General features: G+C 41.6%; 2 protein-coding genes across 5 annotated transcripts; both read left to right on the plus strand.

Annotated features, from left to right (window-relative positions):
* Window positions 1-162: 162 nt before the first annotated feature.
* LOC118412168 (F-box only protein 28-like) lies at window positions 163-6425 on the plus strand. Of its 2 annotated transcripts, XM_035814882.1 has the most exons (6): window positions 196-334; window positions 1385-1488; window positions 1624-1872; window positions 2592-2784; window positions 2984-3165; window positions 4390-6425. In XM_035814882.1, the coding sequence occupies exons 3-6, from the start codon at window positions 1687-1689 to the stop codon at window positions 4816-4818; spliced, it is 990 nt and encodes a 329-aa protein (XP_035670775.1). In that variant the 5' UTR covers window positions 196-334; window positions 1385-1488; window positions 1624-1686; the 3' UTR covers window positions 4819-6425. The 2 variants fall into 2 exon arrangements, with proteins under 2 accessions (XP_035670774.1, XP_035670775.1); XM_035814881.1 differs by lacking the exon at window positions 1385-1488 and having other exon boundaries at window positions 163-334.
* Window positions 6426-6637: 212 nt separating this feature from the next.
* LOC118412166 (TRAF3-interacting protein 1-like) lies at window positions 6638-22965 on the plus strand. Of its 3 annotated transcripts, none has more exons than XM_035814878.1 (15): window positions 6638-7943; window positions 10593-10661; window positions 10966-11014; window positions 11988-12100; window positions 12654-12803; window positions 15090-15236; window positions 15930-16022; window positions 16666-16744; window positions 17241-17355; window positions 17767-17853; window positions 18243-18366; window positions 18880-18999; window positions 19386-19500; window positions 20027-20135; window positions 20396-22965. In XM_035814878.1, exons 1-15 carry the CDS (start codon window positions 7812-7814, stop codon window positions 20559-20561), a joined length of 1668 nt encoding a protein of 555 aa, XP_035670771.1. In that variant the 5' UTR covers window positions 6638-7811; the 3' UTR covers window positions 20562-22965. The 3 variants fall into 3 exon arrangements, with proteins under 3 accessions (XP_035670771.1, XP_035670772.1, XP_035670773.1); XM_035814879.1 differs by having other exon boundaries at window positions 7812-7943; window positions 15933-16022; XM_035814880.1 differs by lacking the exon at window positions 15930-16022 and having other exon boundaries at window positions 7812-7943.
* The last annotated feature ends 68 nt before the right edge of the window (window positions 22966-23033 follow it).

A 23033-nucleotide genomic window follows, 5' to 3' on the forward strand; every position in this document is an offset into this window, starting at 1 on the left:
GCCATCGTTTTACGGCGGTTGACCTAAATATAATATACACAAATATTTCAATTGAAATAGAAATTAAAATCACTCAACATTTATTTTTTGATTTGAATAATGATAAAACTTATTGTTATTATCATTTTCATTTCCACTCATCTCTTCAATTGGAATGAACTGGTTACTAGTATCCAAAAGTACCCCCTTTCCGTATCAATGGAATAGACCATTTTCCAGGTTTTGAGGAAATATGGCGACCCAAAATACTTGCTACATTTTCTGCCTTCCAGATGAAATTTTGGAGATGATTCTAGGTTATCCCTCGTATGAGCAGATCAGCAACTTGCGCTCGGTAAGTCCGGTGTCCTTTCCTTCTGTGTTCTCGGTGTGAAAAGGTGTCTAGGTTCAGACTTGCTGTCCCTCCCTTGAGAGATTTTCTCCGCGTCATAAATAATTTTTTTTTTTTTTTGCAGCTAAGCAGCGTCTTTTTTTCTTTGACTTGGTTACATACATAATTTTTCGACGCCTAACTTACAGCTATACAAGCAAAGGAATCCCTCATTCAGTTGCCGGTGTTATTCCGGCCTTGGCACTCTGCACCACACAGATAATTCCCGCTTTCGCGCTAATTTTGCTATCAAAACTCCAAATCTTTGGTTTTTGGCAACGCCTCAGAGGCTAGCCTAATTTCACAAGTGAGGAAGATGATGATGATGTGATTCTGTTCTCATGATAATAAGAAATTGGACGCACTTGACGCCCTGCAGATGCCCTTACATTGGGGAGCAGATTGTCTGACAAGCATGGAATTCTGATCAGGATGTTACTGGGTCACTTGCAGTTACAGTCATCTCTGACAGTGATTTAGCCACTCAAGATACATCAGAAAGCAAATTCTAAACTTAAAATTCTCTCAAACTCTGCACCATGGAAGGTGGATGCCCCCAGACTCCTCTGCAATACTCGCACCTGTAGCATTTGCTACAAGGGGACTCTCAGTTACTAAGAAATTTGGACCCCTTATAATAAATCCAAGCTAAAACGCTACAACCGCGTGGTGTGTTGGTACACCCGATCCCTCGATCTCGGAAGTTCAGCAACGCGACGGTCTGGACAGTTCTTGGATGGGAGACCCCCAACCAAGGACGGCCGGATTGCTGTAGCCTCACGAAGCTTTCCACAAAATCATCTTCGGGGGGATGTAAAACGGGGGTCCCGTGCTCGAGGAGGTGCCTCGACCACGTAAAACAGCCTCATTACTCATAATTTGGGTACCTACTGGCTGGCAAAATACACCTGGTGATTATTATTATTATAAAAGCCTGTTGCTAGCCCTTAAACTTTCATGTGGTTGAGACGCCTGCAGAAATACGGGACCCCCATGTTACATCTGTCCTCCTAGCTGCACCCCTTCTGAAAGATGGGCACAGCCCCAACTGAGATGCCCTTCCCAGGATTGAACTGAGGCCTGCCAGTTACCAACTAATTGGAACCCAGAACTCAACAGTAAGGCTACTATGATAGTGCTATCAGTTAAGAATAAGACATCCCAACTTCTGCATCATAGTAGTTCATAAAGTAAGACCCAGGTCTGAGGAACTGACATGTACTACATTGACCAGCCGTTCCCCATTGTTGCAGGTATGCAGAAAATTTGACCAGGTTTGTCAGCACCTACTGAACCAGGGTTTTGTCAAGGTGGACATGTACCATGCACAATGCTACAAGACCCTGAAGGCACGCCTCCCGCGGAGGGAATCGGAGCGCAGGAACCACCCCATGGCACGGCACGCGGACATCTTGTCTGCCATCGAGACACGTCTGTCTCTTCTAGGCATGACGTTCATGAAGTATGTGGACATGAACCTGTGCTGCTTCATCCCAGGAAAGGTTTGTGTTGTTTACATGCGCCATTCAGCAGTCCAAAGCAAAATGTTGGGAAGGGAGGAGATATTTTAGAGGTTATGCAGAATAAAACATCACTTAGAATGGTAGAAACTGCAGGGAACAGCTATAAATTATCCTGACAATAATTGTCAGAAGATGATTACTGGCTTTTTTAAGACATAAAGATACTGATTATATCAATGATTACTTTAAAGTTTTCACATCTTCCAAACTGACGCCACTGTACTTATCATCAGGCTATGAGACCTGGGAAATGAAAGATCTGCAGCTCTACAAAATCAAGCCTACTTTGTAGACTTATCGCAGTTGTAGCATGCCATTTATTTTTGGTGGGAAGGGGTACTGATTCTCGATTTTCAACATAGGCTAGGTTCTCTCATGCCAAGAGGGATAGTGTATGTGTGGAAATTATCCCATGCGGTATTATAGAACCTTGCCCGTTTTGACAATTGCAAATCTGTGCTACCATCAAAAAGAAATGCCAGTGCTAAGAAGTTTGCGAAGTAGACTAGCAAAATCCTTTGCAGTATAGAAATGAGCTCACAAATAAATGGAAAACGTAAAAATGATAAAAGACTGTGCTATGCAAACAACTTCAACAAGGCATTTCTTTTTCGTTTAGCTCTGTGGGAACAAACTGTTTGTTTTGATGTTTTTGATATGATTTGATGATGATGTCCTTTCCATTGTTAATTCTGTAGGTGGTTGATGAGATCTATCGGGTCCTGTGGTTTATCAACTCCACGCCCGCCCCGCCGCGAGCACACGAGCTCCTGCAGGAGCTGCGCGACATCTCCTCCATGGCAATGGAATACTTCGACGACAAAATCGCCCCGTCTCTGAAGTCCAAAATTCCTGTGGAAATGTCTGTGAGAATAACACCAAACATTCCAGGTATGGATTGTCTTTACTAACTTTGAAGTTTCCATACGTTTTTTTTTAAAGCAAATAAAAAGTTGGTGCATAGTCAAATGTCACTCATATAATCGATTCAAGCCAGTGCAGCCTTATCTCTAATCTAGATGTCCTAATACATTTCAACTACAATTCATTGTTGCTTGTTGCAAGAATTTACTTATCATTACTTTTCCAGTTGCTTCGACATCTGGACTGGACCAGTACAGCCAGGTGGCGCGGCTGGCACAACAGGTGCAGGGACTCAAGAAGGACCTGGTGTCATCACGTACAGCTGTGCATGAGCAGCGACAGAAGGCCTCCCAACAGGAGAAACTGCTTAGCTCACAGAAACAACAGCTCGCCACCCTGCAGAAACTGGTGAGTACAGACTAAAGAATTCCTCTGGTCTGTAAAATGTCATTGTTGTTCACCTCGCGGTGCCTAGTGGCGCATAAGGCAGTAAGTTTCCTTGATGGTTCTGCAGCACTGTTGCAGGGTATGTTTTTACAGAGAGGTGTTGATATCCCTTCCCTATCCCTTGCTTGAGAGGTGTACCTCCTTGGACATAGGACCCCTAGAATAAGCAGTTCTCTTCTGAAAGATCGGTGCAGCCCCAACCAAACTTGCCTTCCCAGGTTTAGAATCAGAGTCTCCCAGTAACCAACTCATTGGAACCAGCAGCTCAACTTTGAGGCTGCTACCGGTTGAGCTATAGTGACATCCCTGGTCTTCAAATTAAACATATTCTTTTTCTATATTCCATCGATAATTTCTCAACATCAGCCCTTGGAGTCAGACACTGGAAAGTAAAAGCCATTCTTTTTCCAGAGACCAATAAACCATCTCATGCATAAGGAATGTTTTTGCCATGTCCTGCTGCCTTATAGCCTGGGTACCATCCAAATAGTAGTTCGCTCCTACATTCGCTTCTGCTATCCGTCTGGAGATGTGTGCGTTCAAACCATTTCAAACCAGTTAATGAGCGAATCTAGGAATAGGTTCTAGAGCGCTTGTTCGATGACAACAGGCCTCCCACGAGCGGACGGAGGGCTTGTCCGGTGTTGGAACGTCTGTTCGAACGAGCGCTTGAATCCATTCAATATTTCGCTCATGTGTAGGGACCAATCAGCGCCTGCTTCCAAAATTTGGACGATTCCAGACGTTAAGATGGTCCGCGTTCCCAGACGGAAGCACAGAGAAGCGACTGTATATAGTGTATAATGAATGTCAGAGCTAGAAGCGACTGTATATAGTATACTAGTATAATGAACGCCGGAGCGAACTTCTTTCCGGATGGTACCCGGGCTAGCTGCCTTATATACAGAGAGCTACACTGCTTTTCATGACTGCCATCAATATTTCAATCTTCTGTCTATTGCAAACATTGTCTAGACAAGTGAGAATTGTTTACTACCAGTACCGGTAGCAAGGGATCTTGAATTCTTACCTGGACAATGATGCATCATGATTAGTGACTATACATGCTCACTTAAAAGTTAGAACTGAATTTTCATTAAGACTATTGTATCAAAATGTATAATTTGAATTTGACAGCAGTGGTTGATTTCATTTCTACCAATGTATGACTCCTTCCTCCAACAGGTTTCCCTTCAGAAAAAGAGCTTAACCAAGCAGAGAAAGAAGACAGGCCAGCTGGAAGAGGTTGTGGCAAAACAGGGACAGCAGCTTTCGCAGCAAGAGCGCCAGATGGCAGAACAGCAGCGTAAGATAGCCGCCCTGGACTCCCGCATGGACGACATCAGCAACCAGCTGGCAAAAGGTCCGCTGCATGGCACCACCAATGCCGATGTGTACCAGCAGACGAGCAGTAGAGGAGGAGCTGCCCAACACAAGTACACAGGCACTAACAACATGGACAAAAACAAAACATTGAGAAACAAAACTGCAGCAGGCAGAGAGCTGAGGAAGAGAAGTTTGTCCAACAATGAACAACCACATTCCTCTACAGCAACCTTTCCTGCTCCCATCGGTCTAGGAAAGAAGAAAAAGAGAAAGATGGCAAATGAGTGATCATTTGCTTTTGTGTCTCTTTCATACATATGATTTGTGTAAAAAAAGGCAAATAAACTAACGTTATATGTTATTGCATTATGAAAAAAAAACGATTGGGCTAAACAAATTTTTGACCAGCCATGTGGTCTTTCTCAGGATAACTGAGGACTTGGCACATCATTTTTTTTTTATGTGAAAATACTTTTATTCCCAAAAAATAAAAAATTTCACCATTGGAAGGGGTTAAGAAACTGAAACTCTGTTGTTTTTGAGGCTAGAGGGATATTTTTATATTTATATTCCCATATTTATGGCCATTCTGTGTCAGAAGTATTTCCTGGAAGAGACAGTCCTAGACTTGAGGATGTGTGCAGCTAAAATTGAGCCCCCAAATAAGGGTGGGGGGGCTCCAAAGAAGAACAGATGGGAAATTTGTTGAGTCCGATCCTTATGCTGTAGTTTGATTTATTTACACACTCTTGTACATGTATATCAACTTTCATGGTACATGTGCGTACATATATGTATATCAAAGCTCTGTGTAGAAGCCAATATTGAAGTCCAAAACCTCAGATGTTGTCCATATGTATTGCAGTCAATTTAGAATTGATCTAAACAAGGTGTTGAACATGCACATTTGTATTATATTCACAACTTTTATGACAAGATTACCACTAGTCTATTAGTACTATTATTACTAGAACAAATGCATTTATGTTCACTGGGATTTGATTTTTGAGGAAGGAGAAAATGGAGTGTTCACAGCGGTTTTTAGTTTTTAATAGCACTATAGAGTACTATACTGTGCAGTCCCCACGAACAGCCAGTCAGAAACCACCTCCTCCTCACATCAGGGCAAGGGTGCTACAGAGCGGCAGAACCGTCTTTGAAAAACACGACAAAATGAATGGGTGCAAACTAGACGCAAACTAAATGTGTAGTAGACAAATGGGCGCCAATAGGCACCAATGGGGAAAGTACATGTAGACACGAACTAGAGGCCAACAGGCGCCATTAATTCTGTAAAAAGCAATATGTCAGTTTCAACATTTGTTGTAAAAATCTATAAATGTATTGCATATGTACATGGTGCAAAACACGTTAATAGAGTGAAATCTGTTATATTGTTTGTGTCCATCTGTTTTGGTCATTTCTGTATCATTAAGAGCTTTTTTAAGGTTTATACGTATATTTCATAATACATGCCGTTATATTACCTGTGTTACATAAGATATGATAAGAGAGTTTCCTTTTATCAATCAAATCTGTCTTTGATGCATTTTATTTTAATCATATTGCACTTTTTTTCTGATTAGTTGGCAACACTGTAATTTACAGTAACCTGCTCATCTGGGCTTCAGACCCAAATACACTTCACATCAGTGTGACCGCAATAGAAAATTGATGACAGATTTTATTTATTAGGTGTTACCAAGGAGGTTAAAAATCATTGTTTTTTTAACCTCCTTGGTGTTACAATAAACAGTTGTCCACTAGTCACAGCCCGGAGATACCTCCTATAGAGAAACAGGTCCTAAGCAGTCATAAGAGTGTTCTAGTACAGGTACACTTGGCATGACATTCTTTTCTTAGCTTACATGTATGAGAAATAAACATGCCACAACTTCCTACAGGGTTATTATTTGTGTCCGGGTCTGTGTGTTTGCAGCTATAACTCTAAATATTTTGGCATGTTGGTAGCTAGTAAGATCCTGATGCATGCAGGGTTTTTTTTAACCATGGCAGTATTTTCAGGTAATATGAGAATATAGAATGACACCCCCATCTTGATGGTAGTGTGATACACACCATTTATTCACATCTCGTTTTCCTGGCAAGTGCTATTCTCTCCAAGTAGAGCTTTTGGTTGTTTTAGACATCCTTTTAGGCCTTGCTTGCACCTGTGTTCAACAAGCTGGGACCAATTATCTACTCTCCAAGCAGAGGTAAGGCAAACTGGTTGTTCCTGGTAAAGACAGTATCAAATACTTTAGCCCCCACAACTAATTAACAGTTGTTTTTTTTTTGTCATACTCTTATTTATCCTGTGCTAGTCCATTCCCTACAGACTGGTGCCCTGAGACCACTAGTTTAGAAACCAGACTGATAATCAGAATCACACATAAAATGTGGCAGAGATGATTTCAGTAGGGACTACTCTGAAATAAATAAAAAGTGATTTCAGTGACTATTGAACTTGTTAGAGTCAGTTTGCAACCAGAAAGCAACAAAACTGCCCCTGGGGGAGTAAGCTGCTGCTTGAGGGTGACATTACAAAAGCACACAACTTCTCCCTTACACCAAACGCTATCTTCCGCCCAAACAAAAAGAAGATCAGTTTGTCCAAGACAAAAGATACTACTCCCCTTCCCCGATGCAGACCCTCATAATGTTACCCAAGGAGATTTTTGACCAGGAAGAAGTTAGCGTAGCTAACATGTTTGACCGAGTTTGTATGACACATTGGCAAATTCGGCTTTCACAGGTGCCCGTTCTCCAAATTTTCTAACGGTGTTAATGAGATAGCTGTATGGGTGTCCGTTCTTCAGCTGTTCTAACAGCTAGACAAGTTACAGAGCTGAACAAGTGTCCCTTTTTCAGCCTTTCTTCTACTCAGCTGGACAGGTGTCCGTCATTCTTCAGTTCTTCCACTCAGCTGGACAGGTGTCCGTTCCCTTGGTAACCGCCCCCAACAAGCCTTCCCGTCGTGCCTCGCTCTGGCCGCAGTGCGCAGGCGCACAGGGTATTATGGGTATGCATTCTTCATTTTTGTGCCGCGGATATTTCGGAAGAAAGTCGACCAGCAAATCTTCACATTCCACTTTCCCAAGGCGTTTAAGATGCTTTCTTACCGCTGAAGGAGCTGAAATCGGCGTTGTGCAATCTTCATAGCCCTTACCGTCAAGTGAATTCACCAGACTTCAATGTGCACAGAAGATAGCGTTGTACCACACTTGTGATATCTTTGGATTTTTCTTGCAAGTTGCGTCGTTCTTAGAAGGAGTGAAAATATGGGGGATGACTTGGACAAGGTGGTGAAAAAGACTCAAGACACTCTCGGGAAAATCGTCAAGAAGCCGCCACTTACGGAGAAGCTTCTGAAGAAACCACCCTTTAGATTTCTGCATGACATATTCACAGAGGTACGTTGTTGGGCTGCAGAGAAATAGAAAACTTGCACTTTGAGGGGGGGGGGGGGCAGAAGTGTATTTGATAAAAAGAAGATGAAATTGAATTTATGGAAGAGCGAATATTGAAGTTATTGAATATTCAAAATGCAGTAAAACATGCCAAAATATTGTTAAGCTAGTAGTTATCACATGACAGGTTTTATAGATGTTTGAATTACATGTATATTTATAGTACAAAATACGTCTGATAGTTTCTCAAGCAACTTGAAATGGTTTACAGACGTTTCAGACGTTTGGTGCCATAAGAAACAGAGGTCCTGTTCAACAACTGTTCACATGGCACTTTTCGTTGAGACTGCACCGGGGCGTGTGTGTGGTTGCGGACAAGATAACTCGAGTTGTTGTGGGTTGTTTTGGATGATATTTGGTAGGCATTTCGAGGTTGAGAAACCGAAGGTCAAGTTTGATAATGGGCATCCTGGCGACGAGTTGTGGTACTGCAGCAGAGCGTCAAAGTTGGCGTGAAAGTTATCCTCAAGTGGCAGGTTCACAATTTTTGTCTAGTGGATAAGTCTTTTGGCAGGGAGCAAGTCATGTAAGTTTGGGCCCCCTGGCAGTTTTTTTTAGCTGCAGTGGGCGATTTTGTTGTAATCGTTGGAAGAGAAGAAGTCTAGCAGGGGTTGGTGGCAGTGGCGGCGGCACCCCCCCCCGGAAAATATGTTTGGGGGGGGGGCGTCGCCCCCCTAAAAAGCAAGCTGAAACCTTGTGTATTTTTTTGACGATGGAAATTTCATTAAATCTAGCTAGTCTAACGGCAAAATTTTCCCCCGAAAATGCCAGAAATGGTGTTTCAGAGAGTCCAGATTTCAAAATTTTGCCAGACCTCCCTTGTGACGGCCCGTGTCTTCGGCAGGACAATATGTTGCAGGAGTGTCGCTCTCAAAATCTTTTAAACTGAATTTAACTACCGTACTTAGCTTAGTTTACAAGCAGACTGTTGCCCCCAAATGCAGGAAATGACGTTTCAGACGGTCAAGATTTCAAATTTTCTCTGGACCTCCCTAGCTATAACTTGCGCCTCGGGCGCTCACAACGACATGGTGAAATTTTTGTGGGTCATCGCCCTCAAACAATTTCTTTCTTTGACAAAAATGGCATTAAATTTAGCATAGTAGTCTGACAGCAAAATTTGTCCCTCAAAATACAGGAAATGACATTTCAGAGGGTGCAGATTTCGAAATTTCCCCAGACCAACCTTGTGACAGCTTGCACCTTCGGTACTCGAAATCATGAAAATATTTTGTGGGCGTTGCCCTCGCTATTGTGTCTTTCTTACAGAATTGCCATCAAATCTAGCTTAGTCTGGCAGCAAAATTTGTCCGTCAAAATACAGGAAATGGCGTTTTAGAGGGTCAAGATTTCAAATTTTCCCGGGGGAGCATGCCCCTGGACCCCCTAGGATTGTCGCACCTCCGGCGCGACGGGTATACCGGTAGCGCCTTCTCACTACATGTGGTGCAAAATTCTGTCAGTAAAGTTTGCCCCCCCCCCCCCCAGAAGGAGGGGATATTTTAGAGCCCCCCCGCTCTGTGGTCTTGCATTATTTTTAGGAAAAACATATCTTAGGGGAAGAATAAAATCCTGAATATTCTCTTCCCTTTTTAATCTTTGCCAAAATGAATATGTTTTCAGTTGTGCCATGGGGTAATGGCTATTCACTGGCTATGGGGGGGGTCTTTATGTATGTCAACAGCATAACGTGAGAATGCGTGAACTTGAAAAGTACCTGGAAGGAAAGGTCAAGTTTGAAAGTGGTTTACCTACTAGTATGGCACTGCAGCATCTGTGTATGCATGTATGTTTGTTTGTGGACAACATTATTGAAATTAGTTGTGATTGGATAAAATGGAATTCCCAACTGCTACAAACACAAGTTCATGCAGTAGTTGGCTTTTGGGGTAGGTACTCTTTAGTAATACATGAATGAGACTGACCTTACAGTCTTGAATAAAGGCATGATAATTTGGCGAAGGTATGTGTTCTGTGGAACTCAAGTTCAAAATTCTTATTATTCCATTGGGTACCAAAACACTCTTGGACCAAAAAAATAAAGTGAATGTAACAGGTCTATTGTACAGGGTCGGACAAGTTGTAAACTTGTTGTTGTTGTCCTCACTAGACGACAGTAGTAGTAGACGTGGTCTCTTGGTGCTGAGTAACACATGGTTCGTATTTGAGTTACTTGTCTCTCTTGGTATTTGACTCTTGGTGCCTTGTGTTTGAGAGTTGCTGGATGTTTTTTTAGGAGAGTACATCCAATCTGTTTGTACTGTCAATGTACCAGGAGAAGGCCATGTACATCTGTTTCTTGATTCCCTCTGAAAGGTTCTAAAAAATCATTTGTCTTTCGACCGGATGATGTAGCATCACGAAGCATTCCACGAAATCGTCTTCCAGGAGGGACGTAAAACAGGGGTCTCGTGCTCGAGGAGGCGCCTCAACCACGTTAAACAGCCTCATTACTCCACACATTGGGTACCTACTGTACTGGCTGCAAATACACCCGATTTATATGTTATCAATGTAGAGTACATTGAAAAAAATTACAGCTTGTAATCTTTACTGCATCGTTGTATTTAATCTGGATTGTTTATTCTGCAGCTGATCCGGTCCAGTGGCTATATGAAAGGGTTATATGGTGACAGTGAGATGGTCTCTTCAAATGTTAAGGTAAGGATGACAATGGTCGCAAACGCTTGTAGCACTCAACCCTGAATATGGGTGCATTTCCACGTTTCTTGATATGTGTATTGTTTAGCCAGACCTTGTTATGATAAACATGTATTTTCTTGCAAATGTTGACTTTCTAGTTCCATTCACTGCTTGCCATATGCAATCTGATACCATTGTCTCATAAATTATGAATTTCAGATGATATGTGTTTGAATATATATTGTTTTCATTGTTGTCTGTCTTGTGTTATGTGCTACCTATATTTGATTTTACTCATTCATACATATATTGCTTATTGCAGGAAAAAGACAGCAAGATAGCCTTCTTACAGAAAGCTATAGATGTAACTGGTAAGTATTATGCCCTTCTAACCATAGATAGCATAGATCTTCACTAACTTGCTGGTAAGGCAGACAACATGTAGGCATGGTGCCTTTGTGTGCCTGATATTGTTGAACCATCTGTAGAGCTACAGGGGTGATCAATAAAATTGTTTGCAGCCTCACCCACAACTAAGGTGCACAACTCAAATTTGGGGCATAATCATAATGCATGAAGTCTTTTATCAACATCCACCAACTTTTAATTCATTATTATAGCTTTCTAGTCAATGTCCTTTTGAAAATCAGTAACTAAATGGTGAGCAAAACAACTGAAACTGGGAACAGAGCTGTGTGAGCCATGTCCACATTGCCATGAAATCTTTGAAGACATTAGCAAAATGTTTCATGAGGATTTCCTTTATGTTCTAATTGGAAAGAAGCATGTATCTGACTTTCAGCAGAGCAAGTTGACCTGAGCACCTCAGGTGACAGCTCAATTATCGATGTTTTTTTTATTTCCTCTCACCTAACATTACTTGATGGTGTGGCCTGCAAAGTCTTAATTATAACGATATGTGCTGAAATTTGAGTTGTGCACTATGTTTTTGGATGAGGCTAAGAAGTTATTAATCACCCCTCGTACCTATTGCCATGTACCTAAAACCTATATCTGTCTTGTGTAAAACTGTTTAGGTACAGGTTTGGACTTAAACACCTGGTGTACCTATACCTGTACCTAAACAAACTAGAGATGTAAATCCTGATACAAATACATGTGTATGACAATTGATCGTTAAAAACTACACAAAAGACAGTTGACTACATTTTTAACTTACATATACGTGATCAAACTTAACTAAGTACAGGTCCAGACCTGCACCTGTGTCTTAACCTGTATCCCAGTATGTGTACCTGTATGTGTACCCAGGACTTGGTAAGGTACACAGCTATACTTGTGCCTGTTCTGGTGTAACATTTGTTGTGTTCTGTTTTGTTGCAGTAATGGTGACAGGAGAACAGTGTTCTGTTCGACCTTCCAAAGTTGTAGCAGGACACGAACCGGAGAAGACGAACGAATTGCTCCAACTTATGGCCAAGGCAATTAAGAGCAAGGTAATTACTTATTGCAAGTTATTGCAGTCCTCATGCTTTCATGCAAACAGCAAAGGGTTTAGATGTACACACTTGTTATGTTGTTTGTGTGTCAGAAAATAATGTAGTTCAATCCTGTCTAGAGTTGCTGTAATATAAACATTTTTAGATGGCTAATGTTCCTGTTAATAGTACAAAATGTGTTATTGATAGAATGCACTGGTGATGAATCGATCATAAAACTAACTACATGTACCTCTCTTATTGATAAAAGTAGTAGTTTGTACAACAAAACTGCTATTGACAGGAACATAAGAAATCTTCTGAAACCTTAGAAAATGGTTGTCAACAGGAACATCCCGTCAATAGTGCAAGAAAAATTCTTACAAACAAAAAAATCCTGTCTATAGTGCAAGAAAAATTCTTATTGAAGGGGATATTGTGTCAGTTATTTTAATCTGTACAATTGACAGGATGTTCCTGTCAATTGTACCATTTGAAAGAGAGTCTTATTGACAGGAACATCAATAGCCTTGGCTTTTTGAAAAATCATTTTGAATGGAACTGTCCACAGATGAGCAGTGACGAGGCAGTACAGCGGGTTCTGAACGGAGAGAAGCCGGGATCAGGGAAACCACCCACGGGGAAGAAAGGTGACAAAAGCGAACACAAGAGCCGCGACAAGGACAAAGATAAGGACAGAAGGCGTCACCATGACAAGGAGGTACACATATTCATTGTGCGGGAGAATATAACTCAACATTTGATCTGCAGTTGCTACATGTATGTTTAGATCAGAAGAGGGTTACATCATCATGATCATATCTGTATGTATATAGCCAGGTATGGTTAAGCTTGGCATGACACACCAGCTTCACAGGCACGTGGTGTGGCAGCAGCTGGTCATATTACATACCTAAGTTTTGCACATCTGACCTTAGACAACTATTTCTGGTCCTTTTCTCTGCCACATTGCACTACCACTAGCTACTTGAGGTTGGAGTAAACCCATCCTGTGGCATATCTTGAAAATAATTTTATTCCATCAGAAGTGGTGTTTCTTTAGGTCTATTTTGATTATCTTTGGTGTTTTTCACCCCAATGACACAATTTGACCCATAAATTGAAGAGAAAATTGTTGTTTTTCACCCCCCTGGAAACTGGGGCATTATTGAGAACAGCCTGCTCCGCCCCTTGGGGGCAGCCCAGCTGTCCCATGGCCCGAAAACAAGAGGCGACTGGACCAATCAGGCTACGTTATGTGGATGACGACAGACCCACAGAGGATCTTCACAGCTATCTCAAGAAAGAAGAGGAATTCCCTGGTTATTTGTATATAAAATAATTATATTTATTCATTTAATAAAACAAACTGTTCTGGTGTGAAGAAAAGTTTCCTTCAGTAACATTCATTTTTATTTTAAATTTAATGAATTTAGTGCCCGTGCAAACTCCGATCTAGCGTCAACTGCAATGGCTTTATTTCTTCATTCTTGGATAGCAACGTAACCAACGGCTTGACTGCACTGATATGTGAACAAGTATGACAAAAGACCAGTAACGGTAGCGTTCATTTTTATTGTAATAGATTCAATGTTTTCAATCTTCACTGTAACCAAAGATAAAAGTTCCTTGCTGTAACGGCTTTCTTTCTTGGATGTCCATTACATAGTAACGTAACATTTCGGACCGACGACACGGCAAATATCTTTACACATCGAGTAGTTGAAGAATAACTTCCGACAAACATTACAACATGCAGATTGTCGATATTTTGTAGATACAATGTTGAACTTACGTAAAATATGTAACCGTCTGGGCAAACATACAAAAGCTTTAGTGCTCCGACCCTTGACTACGACGAAAAATTACTCAACAATTTGCTGAATTATTCCATACCACATTCGGCCATCTCCTTTCTGGGGCTATCTATCCCAATCAAGCCGCGCAGAAGCTAGCTGTTTTCGTCCCGACAACGGTGGAAATCGTGGGCGCACATGTGTATAATTTTTTCTCGGATCATGTGGCGGCATGGCATAACAAAGGGACGTGAGGGTCCGGCATCAAAAACAAGTCCGTATCTCCAGAAAAAACGGATAGAGTGTCTCCAAAAGGCATCAGAATAATCCTAAAGACTTGTCCTACAATACTTTGTAGGACATATCCCTGTATACTGCCGTTTTCCGGCCCAAACTTCGCCACAAAGCGCTCGGCGGGATTCGCCTCTCACCGAGTCCGCCATCTTGGCTGCGCCGTGATGTCATCGCGTGTTGCTGTATATTTCGGGCTGGCAGGTTTTGCGGAGTCACCCCCGGCTTGGATTTGCAAATCGCGCCATTTCTGTTGAATACTGCGTGCTGAAAGGTCAATGACCTCGCATTTTACCGGAAGTGAGCGGGGCCTATGGAATGCAGGCCAAAACCCGGCGATTTTGGCTCTTTTACGGCCCCTGAAGGGGAAATATGTTACAACTACGATAGATAAATGATTTTTGCGACGAACCCATGGCAAAACTAATCATAAAACAAGGGAAAAAGAGTCATTTTTGTGGAGTTAACCCTCAAAACTAAAGCTTCAAATTCGGCCGAAACGATGCGGTGCTATTTGAGTCCCCCAGGGCTGGGGGCATCGGGGGCAATAAAAATTCACAAAAAAAAATTCGTTAAAAATCAGTACTTGGAAATCTGATAAAAAACGAATTTGTATGGCTTGCCATCACTATTATGGACATATTACAAGAGATTCCATTGACTTATCTCCAATCCCCAGCCTGTAGGTTCATTTTTTATGAAAATGGGCGTGGCCCCATAATACTTGATGACGTCATCATGACGTCATACAAATCTGCATAAATTATCGACTTGCTATAAGACACTTTATGACAAAAACTTAGAGTCCATACTTAACTGCAACATGTATTTTTTGAACACCCCAAATGGGTTTTCCAAGACCTTGAAAGTGATCATACTTCGCCTGAGTTGAAGATGACTGCTTAAGTTTACCTTTCTAGGACAAGAAGGGGTCTGGTAGTCGGGACCGAGCCAAGGAGAGGAGTAAAGACAGGAGCAGGAGTGCAGATAAACAGAGGGAGGAGAGACGGGAGAAAAAGGACCGAGAGAAGGAGAACGAAGGAGGGAAGGACAAGAAAGACAGACAGGTGTGCTGGATTGTTTTAACACTTGTAGTACAGTCTGAGACTCTTGGGGTATTAGAATGTGGGGTAACTAGCTATAGGGGTGGGCACTGGTACAGAAAATGTAGGTACAGGTACAGTCCAGATGATCAGGTTCAGGTCTAGACCTTAACCTGGACCAGACTTAACTGATAGAAATGTCATATTTCTTTTAAGTGACACATTAGTACAGGTCTCTGTGAGTACTATGAAAAAAAATATAAAGTTTTTACAAAAATGTATATTGGATTGATATAGTTGTACTCAGTCCACATTAGTGCTAACTCAACCTCAAATTGAACATTCACGGCAAAAAGACAGAATTGTGCCCTTCTCTAAAAGGTACAGTAACTGCTACTTTTCATTTTGAAACTGGTCTAGAACCCTGTCCGCTGTTTTTTTTTCTGGTCCAGCAAGAAATACAGTTTCAGTCCATGTACCAGTACTCACCCCTAGGCATGCCCCTGTACTTGTTTATGTTCACAAATCTGCAGGATAAATGCATGCATTGAAACACTAGCTATGGCATGCTGAAGAACGGTCTTGGAGTGGCAATAAGCTCTTCATGCACTTCAAGTTACTACATATCAGTGTTCAATATTTGTAAATGCATGCAAAGTTCCCATTAGTTGAAGTGGTGTTCGAATTGATTCTCACCACCCATGACTATGATCCCAGCAGAGGAGAGAGGAGGAGCGAGAGAAACCTGCAGAGAAGACCGAGTCACCGTCAGAACCGGACACGGCTGTGGGCAGCAACAAGCAGGAGGAGGTAGCTAGTCTACCCTGCCCTTCTTCTGACCTTCACACCACCATGCCCCCCCCCCCCCTCCCAACATGTCAGTTCTCATGTCCTGTATTCCCTCATCTTAGATGTTCTGCAAATCTGCAGCTTTTGAGTACGGCATGGTTTTGTGTTTGTGGTTTTCACAGTAACCTCTTCACTGCAAACACAAAACCATTGCAAAAATTGTTCTTTCTTCTGCCTGCCTACGCCATTGTTTAAGATGTGTGTAGGTAGGAAAGTTATTCAAGGTCTGTACTGTACATTGTATGTGACAACTGTAAAATAGCACATGTCACAGTGTTTTCTCCAACATGCCCTGTGATCCCCAACATAACAACCTGCTACTGCTGTGACCTAAGTAACTGGTTGCATGTAACATTTCCACTTGGAGTGGTGAAAGTGTGTGTTCCTCCCAGCCATACACTGTGGTGTCTTGTAACCACATACTGATACATTTTGTCTTCCTGTCATCTCCTTTCCAGCATAGGACAGCTAAAGCATGGTGGCTGTCCTTGGCTCCTCAACAATCCTTTTGCACCATAAGGCCACACCAATTTGATTTTATGGGTGATTTTCCAACCTGATGTAATTATTCATGAATGTGAGCCTCGTGTTTGTTGTTGTGCAGGAGGATTCCGAGCAGGTTGCCAGTCGCATTCCCCGGCCGTCGTCAGCCAAGGGACAGAGACGCAGACACGCGCGGGAAGGTGGGAACTCCACTGTTGTTGTTTGTCTGTACTGCATACCTGGTAAAGTGCCTCATGGTGTAACCAAGGAGGTGTAACACACCAGGTTTGTACTGAACAGTAACAAACTGCATAGCCAGACAGATTTAATTGATTCACAGAGAGAACCATTAAGTGTGGTGGGTTCTGTTATTTGCTCAAGGTCCTCAAACACCAGATAACTTGGAGACCAAGGTTCAAATCCTGGCCATTGGATTCTAAAGGGTATCTCACTTGGAGCTGCACCTATCTTGCAGTAGGGATGTAAAATGGGGGTCCCATGTTCAAGGAGGTGCCAGGATCATGCTAATAGGAAAGGCCTAACACCCCTCCCTCTAGAAATATATCTTGCTACAGAACCAGCAAGGAAACTTGCTGCCCTTTGTGCCACTAAGCACTACAAGGTTCTGAACGAACAATTGAAGGAACATGGAAGATATGAAAATGTTGTTGATTTTTGCTTTGTTGTGTTGTCCAGATGGTTCTGATGGTGAGGCGGACCATGACTCCGCACCACAGGGTGACGCCAGCCATGCGGAAATGAACGGGGAAGTCAACGGAACAGACGAGCTTCATCCGCAAGTCATCGCAAGGTGGGCTTATGGTTCTTATCTGTGTGGATGTATTAGACAGCCAGTTTAACCACTAATCTCCTAGTGTTATAGAACTTAGAACGGTCGATAACGATACTTGTTCACATGTTACTTGTATATCAGCCCCCAAATATCTTTGTATGATGATGTAACAAATGCCAGTCAAGATGGGATAAAGTCACAGTTGTTTTCCTTGTAGCAACACATTCAGCATCCAGATGGTGTCCCTATTCCATACAAGGTCCACGTTCTGGATATCCAGAACGCGGCCTGAGCAGAAGGACACGTTCTGGATATCCAGGATGTGGACCTGGCCGAGTCTGGGATAGGGCAGAGATCTGGATACAACAGACACCCTACTAGCTAGTCATGTAACACCCTGATACAAATGTGATCTGTTTTCTCCTCTAGCCGGAAGATTCCCCGGCCGGGTAGCGCCAGGCCTGCTGCCCCCAGAAGAACCAGGAGACCAGAACCACAGGAGGACCCCAGTGCAAGGTACGTGATGAACTGTCCCCAGTGTGAGGTATGTAATGAACTACTGTTATCTCATACCCCACTCTTGCCTCCAAGCAAAGTAATGTAACAATTTAATCTGGCAATTGTAGAGTCTTCAGAGGCTTTGGCATCACACTGAGAAAATACAGAAACTCCATCAGACATAGTAAATAAGTCTTGTAATGATCCAAATGTCACAGTTAATTCTTGAGAAAAGATAGAGATTAACTATGAGTATGAAAAATTCTGTTATTTCTGTTGATAGTTTTGAAAATGTACTACTAGTATCTCAAAACTCAACAAGTAACACTGACAAACCTGTATGAGGTGAACTTTGCATGGTGACTGCAAGGGGGCGCTGTTTACACTGATCTGATTTGCTCTTCCAGGATAGGGAGTGGTAAGCAGGTGTCCAGTGTCATCATTGACGACGGGGGGAACTCCGATGATGATGATGATGATGAGACCTTTGTGGTGGAAGACTCCGGCCCCGTTCCTCCTGAGATGGAGCCCGTGAGTTGCTTAACATACTAGTATTCTGTCATTGCCAAGAAGATTCAGTTTTCAGTTTTTTTTATGGTGGAGTGGCTGTGGATGCATGTGGCAAGTAAGCAGTGTGAGACACATTTCTAGAAAATACAAGCAGCAATCAATAAGAAAGAAAGAAAGAAAGAAAGAAGTGGGTATCTGACTTTCAGCAGAGCTGAGGTTCACCCACAAACCTCAGGTCACATCTCATTGTCCTCTCTCACCTATCGTTACTGATCTTCAAAGGGGTCTCGCCTGCAAAGTAATAATCCTGATAATTTGAATTTGTAATAAAAGCAAAAAGGCGTCATACGTGATAACTAGATTAAAGTTGTATACCTTACAACTGACCCAGATCCAGAACTTATTGATCACCTGTTTTACATTCCCCTGAAACCAATAAATGAATAAATACTAAAATAGCACCCCTGGTACATGTACTGTAGTCAGTTCATCAGTTCCCAATGTATAATCTTCACCAACCTCCCGCCCTGCCAGTTGGAGCCCACCTCTGGTGAAGTGGCAGATGATGGAGAACACGGAGGTTTGGTCAGGAAAATCCTGGAAACCAAGAAGGAGTTGGAGGGACAACCTAAATCAGCACACAAGAAGGAAGTGGTGAGCAGAACTCCTATAGATACATGTAGACTGGAATGTCTTAATGATTTATTTGGGTTTCTTTCTGCACTTTTTCATGGAACAAGAGAAGAAGACGTTAATGTTAATAGTTAACTACTTTTTGTTGTATGCATAGTTTTTTTGAGAGCAAATTTTTTTTTTCACTTGCACCAGTACTAGCCTGAATTAATTAGGCTTCTATACAGCCCACCCAACATTGCTAGCTTCTAACAGCCTGTACAGCAGAGTTTGTGTTATACAGACCACACCAGTACCAGCTGGCCCCAAAATGTCTTCGTGATGACCAGACTTTTGATGATCACAGGTAGAGCCTGACTGTACAGTATTGTTTGCCATGTTGCTGACCTCCTGTTAACCTTCACCAGGAGAAGCCGCTGGTGTCGGATGCAGCCTGGAGAAAGGAGAGAGAAATGGTGTCCAAGGAGGTGGAAAAGTTACGGGCAGCCATCCAGGTTCTCTGCCGGAGTGCCAACCCTCTTGGTAAGGAACAGGGGGTCACTGAACATTAATGAAAGTTTATTTGCAAGTTCTTACTAATTGTAAGTACATGGAAGAATTGATTTGAAGGCCCTGGGGTTTTCCAATGAATTAGAGGGAATCAACAAAGTAAGTGGGCATTTCCAAGTTACGATCCAAGTTGGGAATGTCTATAAGGAAAGCTAGCCTGATAAGCAACATGCTGCTTCCTGACAAAATTCAATGAGTCAGTCGAGTACATTGTAGCCGTCAGCATGGCATAAGTTTCAAACGGCAGGAGAGCCCTGACAGACTAGTTTTAAAAAATTGAGAACTTGACTTTCTTTATATATTTGGCATAGTATAGCTTTTCAATTTTTGTTTTAGCTCCCATAAGATTAACAGTAATCCAGCAAAGCAAACACGTCAGACATTTTTAATCACAGGTATATTGACTCAGGTAGTACTTGGAACACTTCCATTTTCACTTCCTGGAATTTTAACCGCACTGATTGTATGAGGTAGCCTAACCTACAGGATTGTCCGCTAGGTAAAGTCATGGATTACGTGCAGGAGGACATGGATGCCATGCAGAAGGAGCTGGAGGTGTGGCGGAAGGAAAACAAGGAACTGGACATGGCAATCAAGAGAGAACAAAGGTCTGTGGTGGATATAAACACTGCATTGTTGAGGGTTATGGCAACACTGATGTGTGCATGATTTGTCTGTAGTTTTGTTGTAGACATTTTGCACAATAAAGTTTATGACACCAATTGCACCAAAGTAGACATATACTGGTTGTGTTCAATAAAGATAGTATTATTCATTGAAAATAGACATTAGTGCTACATGTAAATTGCTATTTGGCAATGTTGTATTTTGGTGTCATGTTTTGACCAGCCCTGTTTTCCCTGTCCAGCATCACCAATAGTGAGGTTGAGCCACTCAAGGCCCAGCTGTCCGAACTGGACCAAGCCATGACGGACCAGCTGGACCAGATTGCTGCGGTCAAGGCCAACATCATGCGTAATGACGATAAAATCAACAAGATGATGGCCAGTATGAACTTTGCCTCAAGAACCTAGCACAAGTGACTCTACAGATCTGGGCTTTGGGTGGTTAGGAAACAAAATTTGTTATTGTTGTTGTTGTTGTTGTTGTTGTACAAATGCTGACAGAGAGAAACACTGTAGCCGAGTAAACTTAATGTTAAATTGTGCTGCATTTAAAGGCCAATTTGTTGGATGCAGAGTTATTCTCTTCCATCAGGAAAAATTGTCAGTGACACTATGGAGGAATAAGGTGAAGTAAGATAGACTGAGTTGATTGTATGGTTAGCATCCTCTAGGAACTCCAAACCTGATGAGTGTGTGAGAAAAAGTAGGGCCCAAAAAAATTGCCTTCATTTTGAAATCTTGGTCAGGAAGGTTAACTATTCAGCACACAATGTAAAATGTTCAGTTTGCAAGGAGTAAGTAAACGACAAAATCAGCAGTCTTTACAACAGGAAAACGGGCATTTTATGACAGATATCCATTTTCCTATGTATTTTGCCACTTCGAGCATAAATTTGTTCATTTTATGTTTTTGTCATTTCTGGCAAAGATTTGTTCATTTTGTACAACAGAATGGGTGCAATGTTTTGGGAAAAGGATGGAAATTGATGCATGCACGGATGTCATCCATGTAATCAAATCAGTGTGGTCTAAGCTCAATTTACTTGGTGTACACTGGAAAGGGAAAGGATTTATCCATGTACAGGTTAGTGAAAGTAGGACCGGTCCAGATGCCACCTTTTGTCATATGAGAAGAGAGTGAAAATATGAGGTAGCAATAATCTACAATTGTGAATAATAACACTTTTAATAGAATGGGGAATATGAAATTGCAGAACGTTGTCGCATCTTAGTAACTTAAAGTTTGTGGTTAAGAAAAAATAGTGGATGTATTGTGATCCTTAGATGAACTATGGTATGTCTATCTTAATTATAGCAAAATAGCCAGAGTTTGAGAGATGTCCTGATTGTAAGGAATTCGTTCATATGTGTATATTCTGATATTCAGTTACAATCAAGATTGTATATATTTCTGGAATACCCTGTGCCTGTGGACAATATTACTAGTACTGGCATGAAAAGAGAAATTGTATGATACATTATACACTTCCTGCATGTTTTTGTTAAATGCTACCAAAGCTTGCATGATATACACTACAGAAGTACAAAACATTGACAGGATGCGTATTATTGCCATGTAACAAGGATATTGCTCATATCAATATTGGTATGTAAAAGCTGCAGCCAATTGTCTTAGCATTTTTCAAGTCACTGATATGCAAATGAGCATAGGCTGACTATGCACCAAGAAAGTCAGAATCTGATACTGACAACATATCAATCCTACTATTAGATTGATGCGACGGCAACCATGGTTGGTTGGGGATTGCTTATGTCAGAGTGTAAGATTCTGACTTTCTAGGTGCACATCCAGATAGTGGACATTTGCATATTCGTGATTGGACAAACGCAACTAGTCAACTAATGGGTTTGTCTCACTTCTCAGTAGAGAATTCTGATTGGATGACCTTTGCTGTTGTGGTGACATCACATGATCTCTTCTTAGTAACACTTCTCAACATACTTGTACATTCATCATTTCATTCTTCTCAACATAGAATGTACAATATACATTATGTTGACTTACACAAGTCTTGTAAATAATTCTTGCTGCATGTTTTTATTGGGATCCTGAATTTCCAAGGAATAATGAAGTTTTAAAAATGATTCTCATCTTTATTTTCACACCTGATTCTCCCATGTGTGTGTTTTTACAATAAGTGGGTTAAGTGAGTATTTTTCCCGGTAACACTTTGGCTTTTCAAACACAAACTCACATGCACATGTGTCCACACAAACACACAAATGAATACACAAAAATATGCACGCACACATGCATTCACTGCAACACACATTCACAGGCACACATATATACATGAAATAAATACACATGCAGACACAGGCTTGGACACACCTGCATGCACATACATACATGGATTGCAAGTTCTTATAGTCCTTGAGAAAATAACTTGTCCTTTCCCAAAGCCAGGGGAGAAAGTGACAACACTTAACTTTGATATGAAATTTTCAAATGAATGACATGTTGCACCTGTCATATACAGTTATTTTTTCTGTGTGAATGGGTATACTTCGTCAGTTGAACATAACAAGAAGGTATGGATTCTGTATTGTATAAAAACAAAAATATAAGTTTAATTGACCAAAGCATTTCAGAGTAATGGCCTGGAGTCCACAACCACAATGCAGTTTGTTCTTCTGTATTAAAATAACTGCTATTTTGCCACCAGACTGTATAATATGTACAGAATATGTCTTGTTTACAATTGAATACCTTTGAGAACGATTGTGTCCATAGTTCTTCGCGTATTATTGTTTTCGTGTTTGCACTGGCTTGGGCAGAATATAAAATAAATCATGTCTAAAGTTGACAATGTTTGGACAAGTTCCGTGACTTTGAATCGAGATGTGAATACTTGAAAA

Source organism: Branchiostoma floridae, chromosome 3 (genome assembly GCF_000003815.2).
Source record: "Branchiostoma floridae strain S238N-H82 chromosome 3, Bfl_VNyyK, whole genome shotgun sequence".
Taxonomy (NCBI): Eukaryota; Metazoa; Chordata; class Leptocardii; order Amphioxiformes; family Branchiostomatidae; genus Branchiostoma; species Branchiostoma floridae.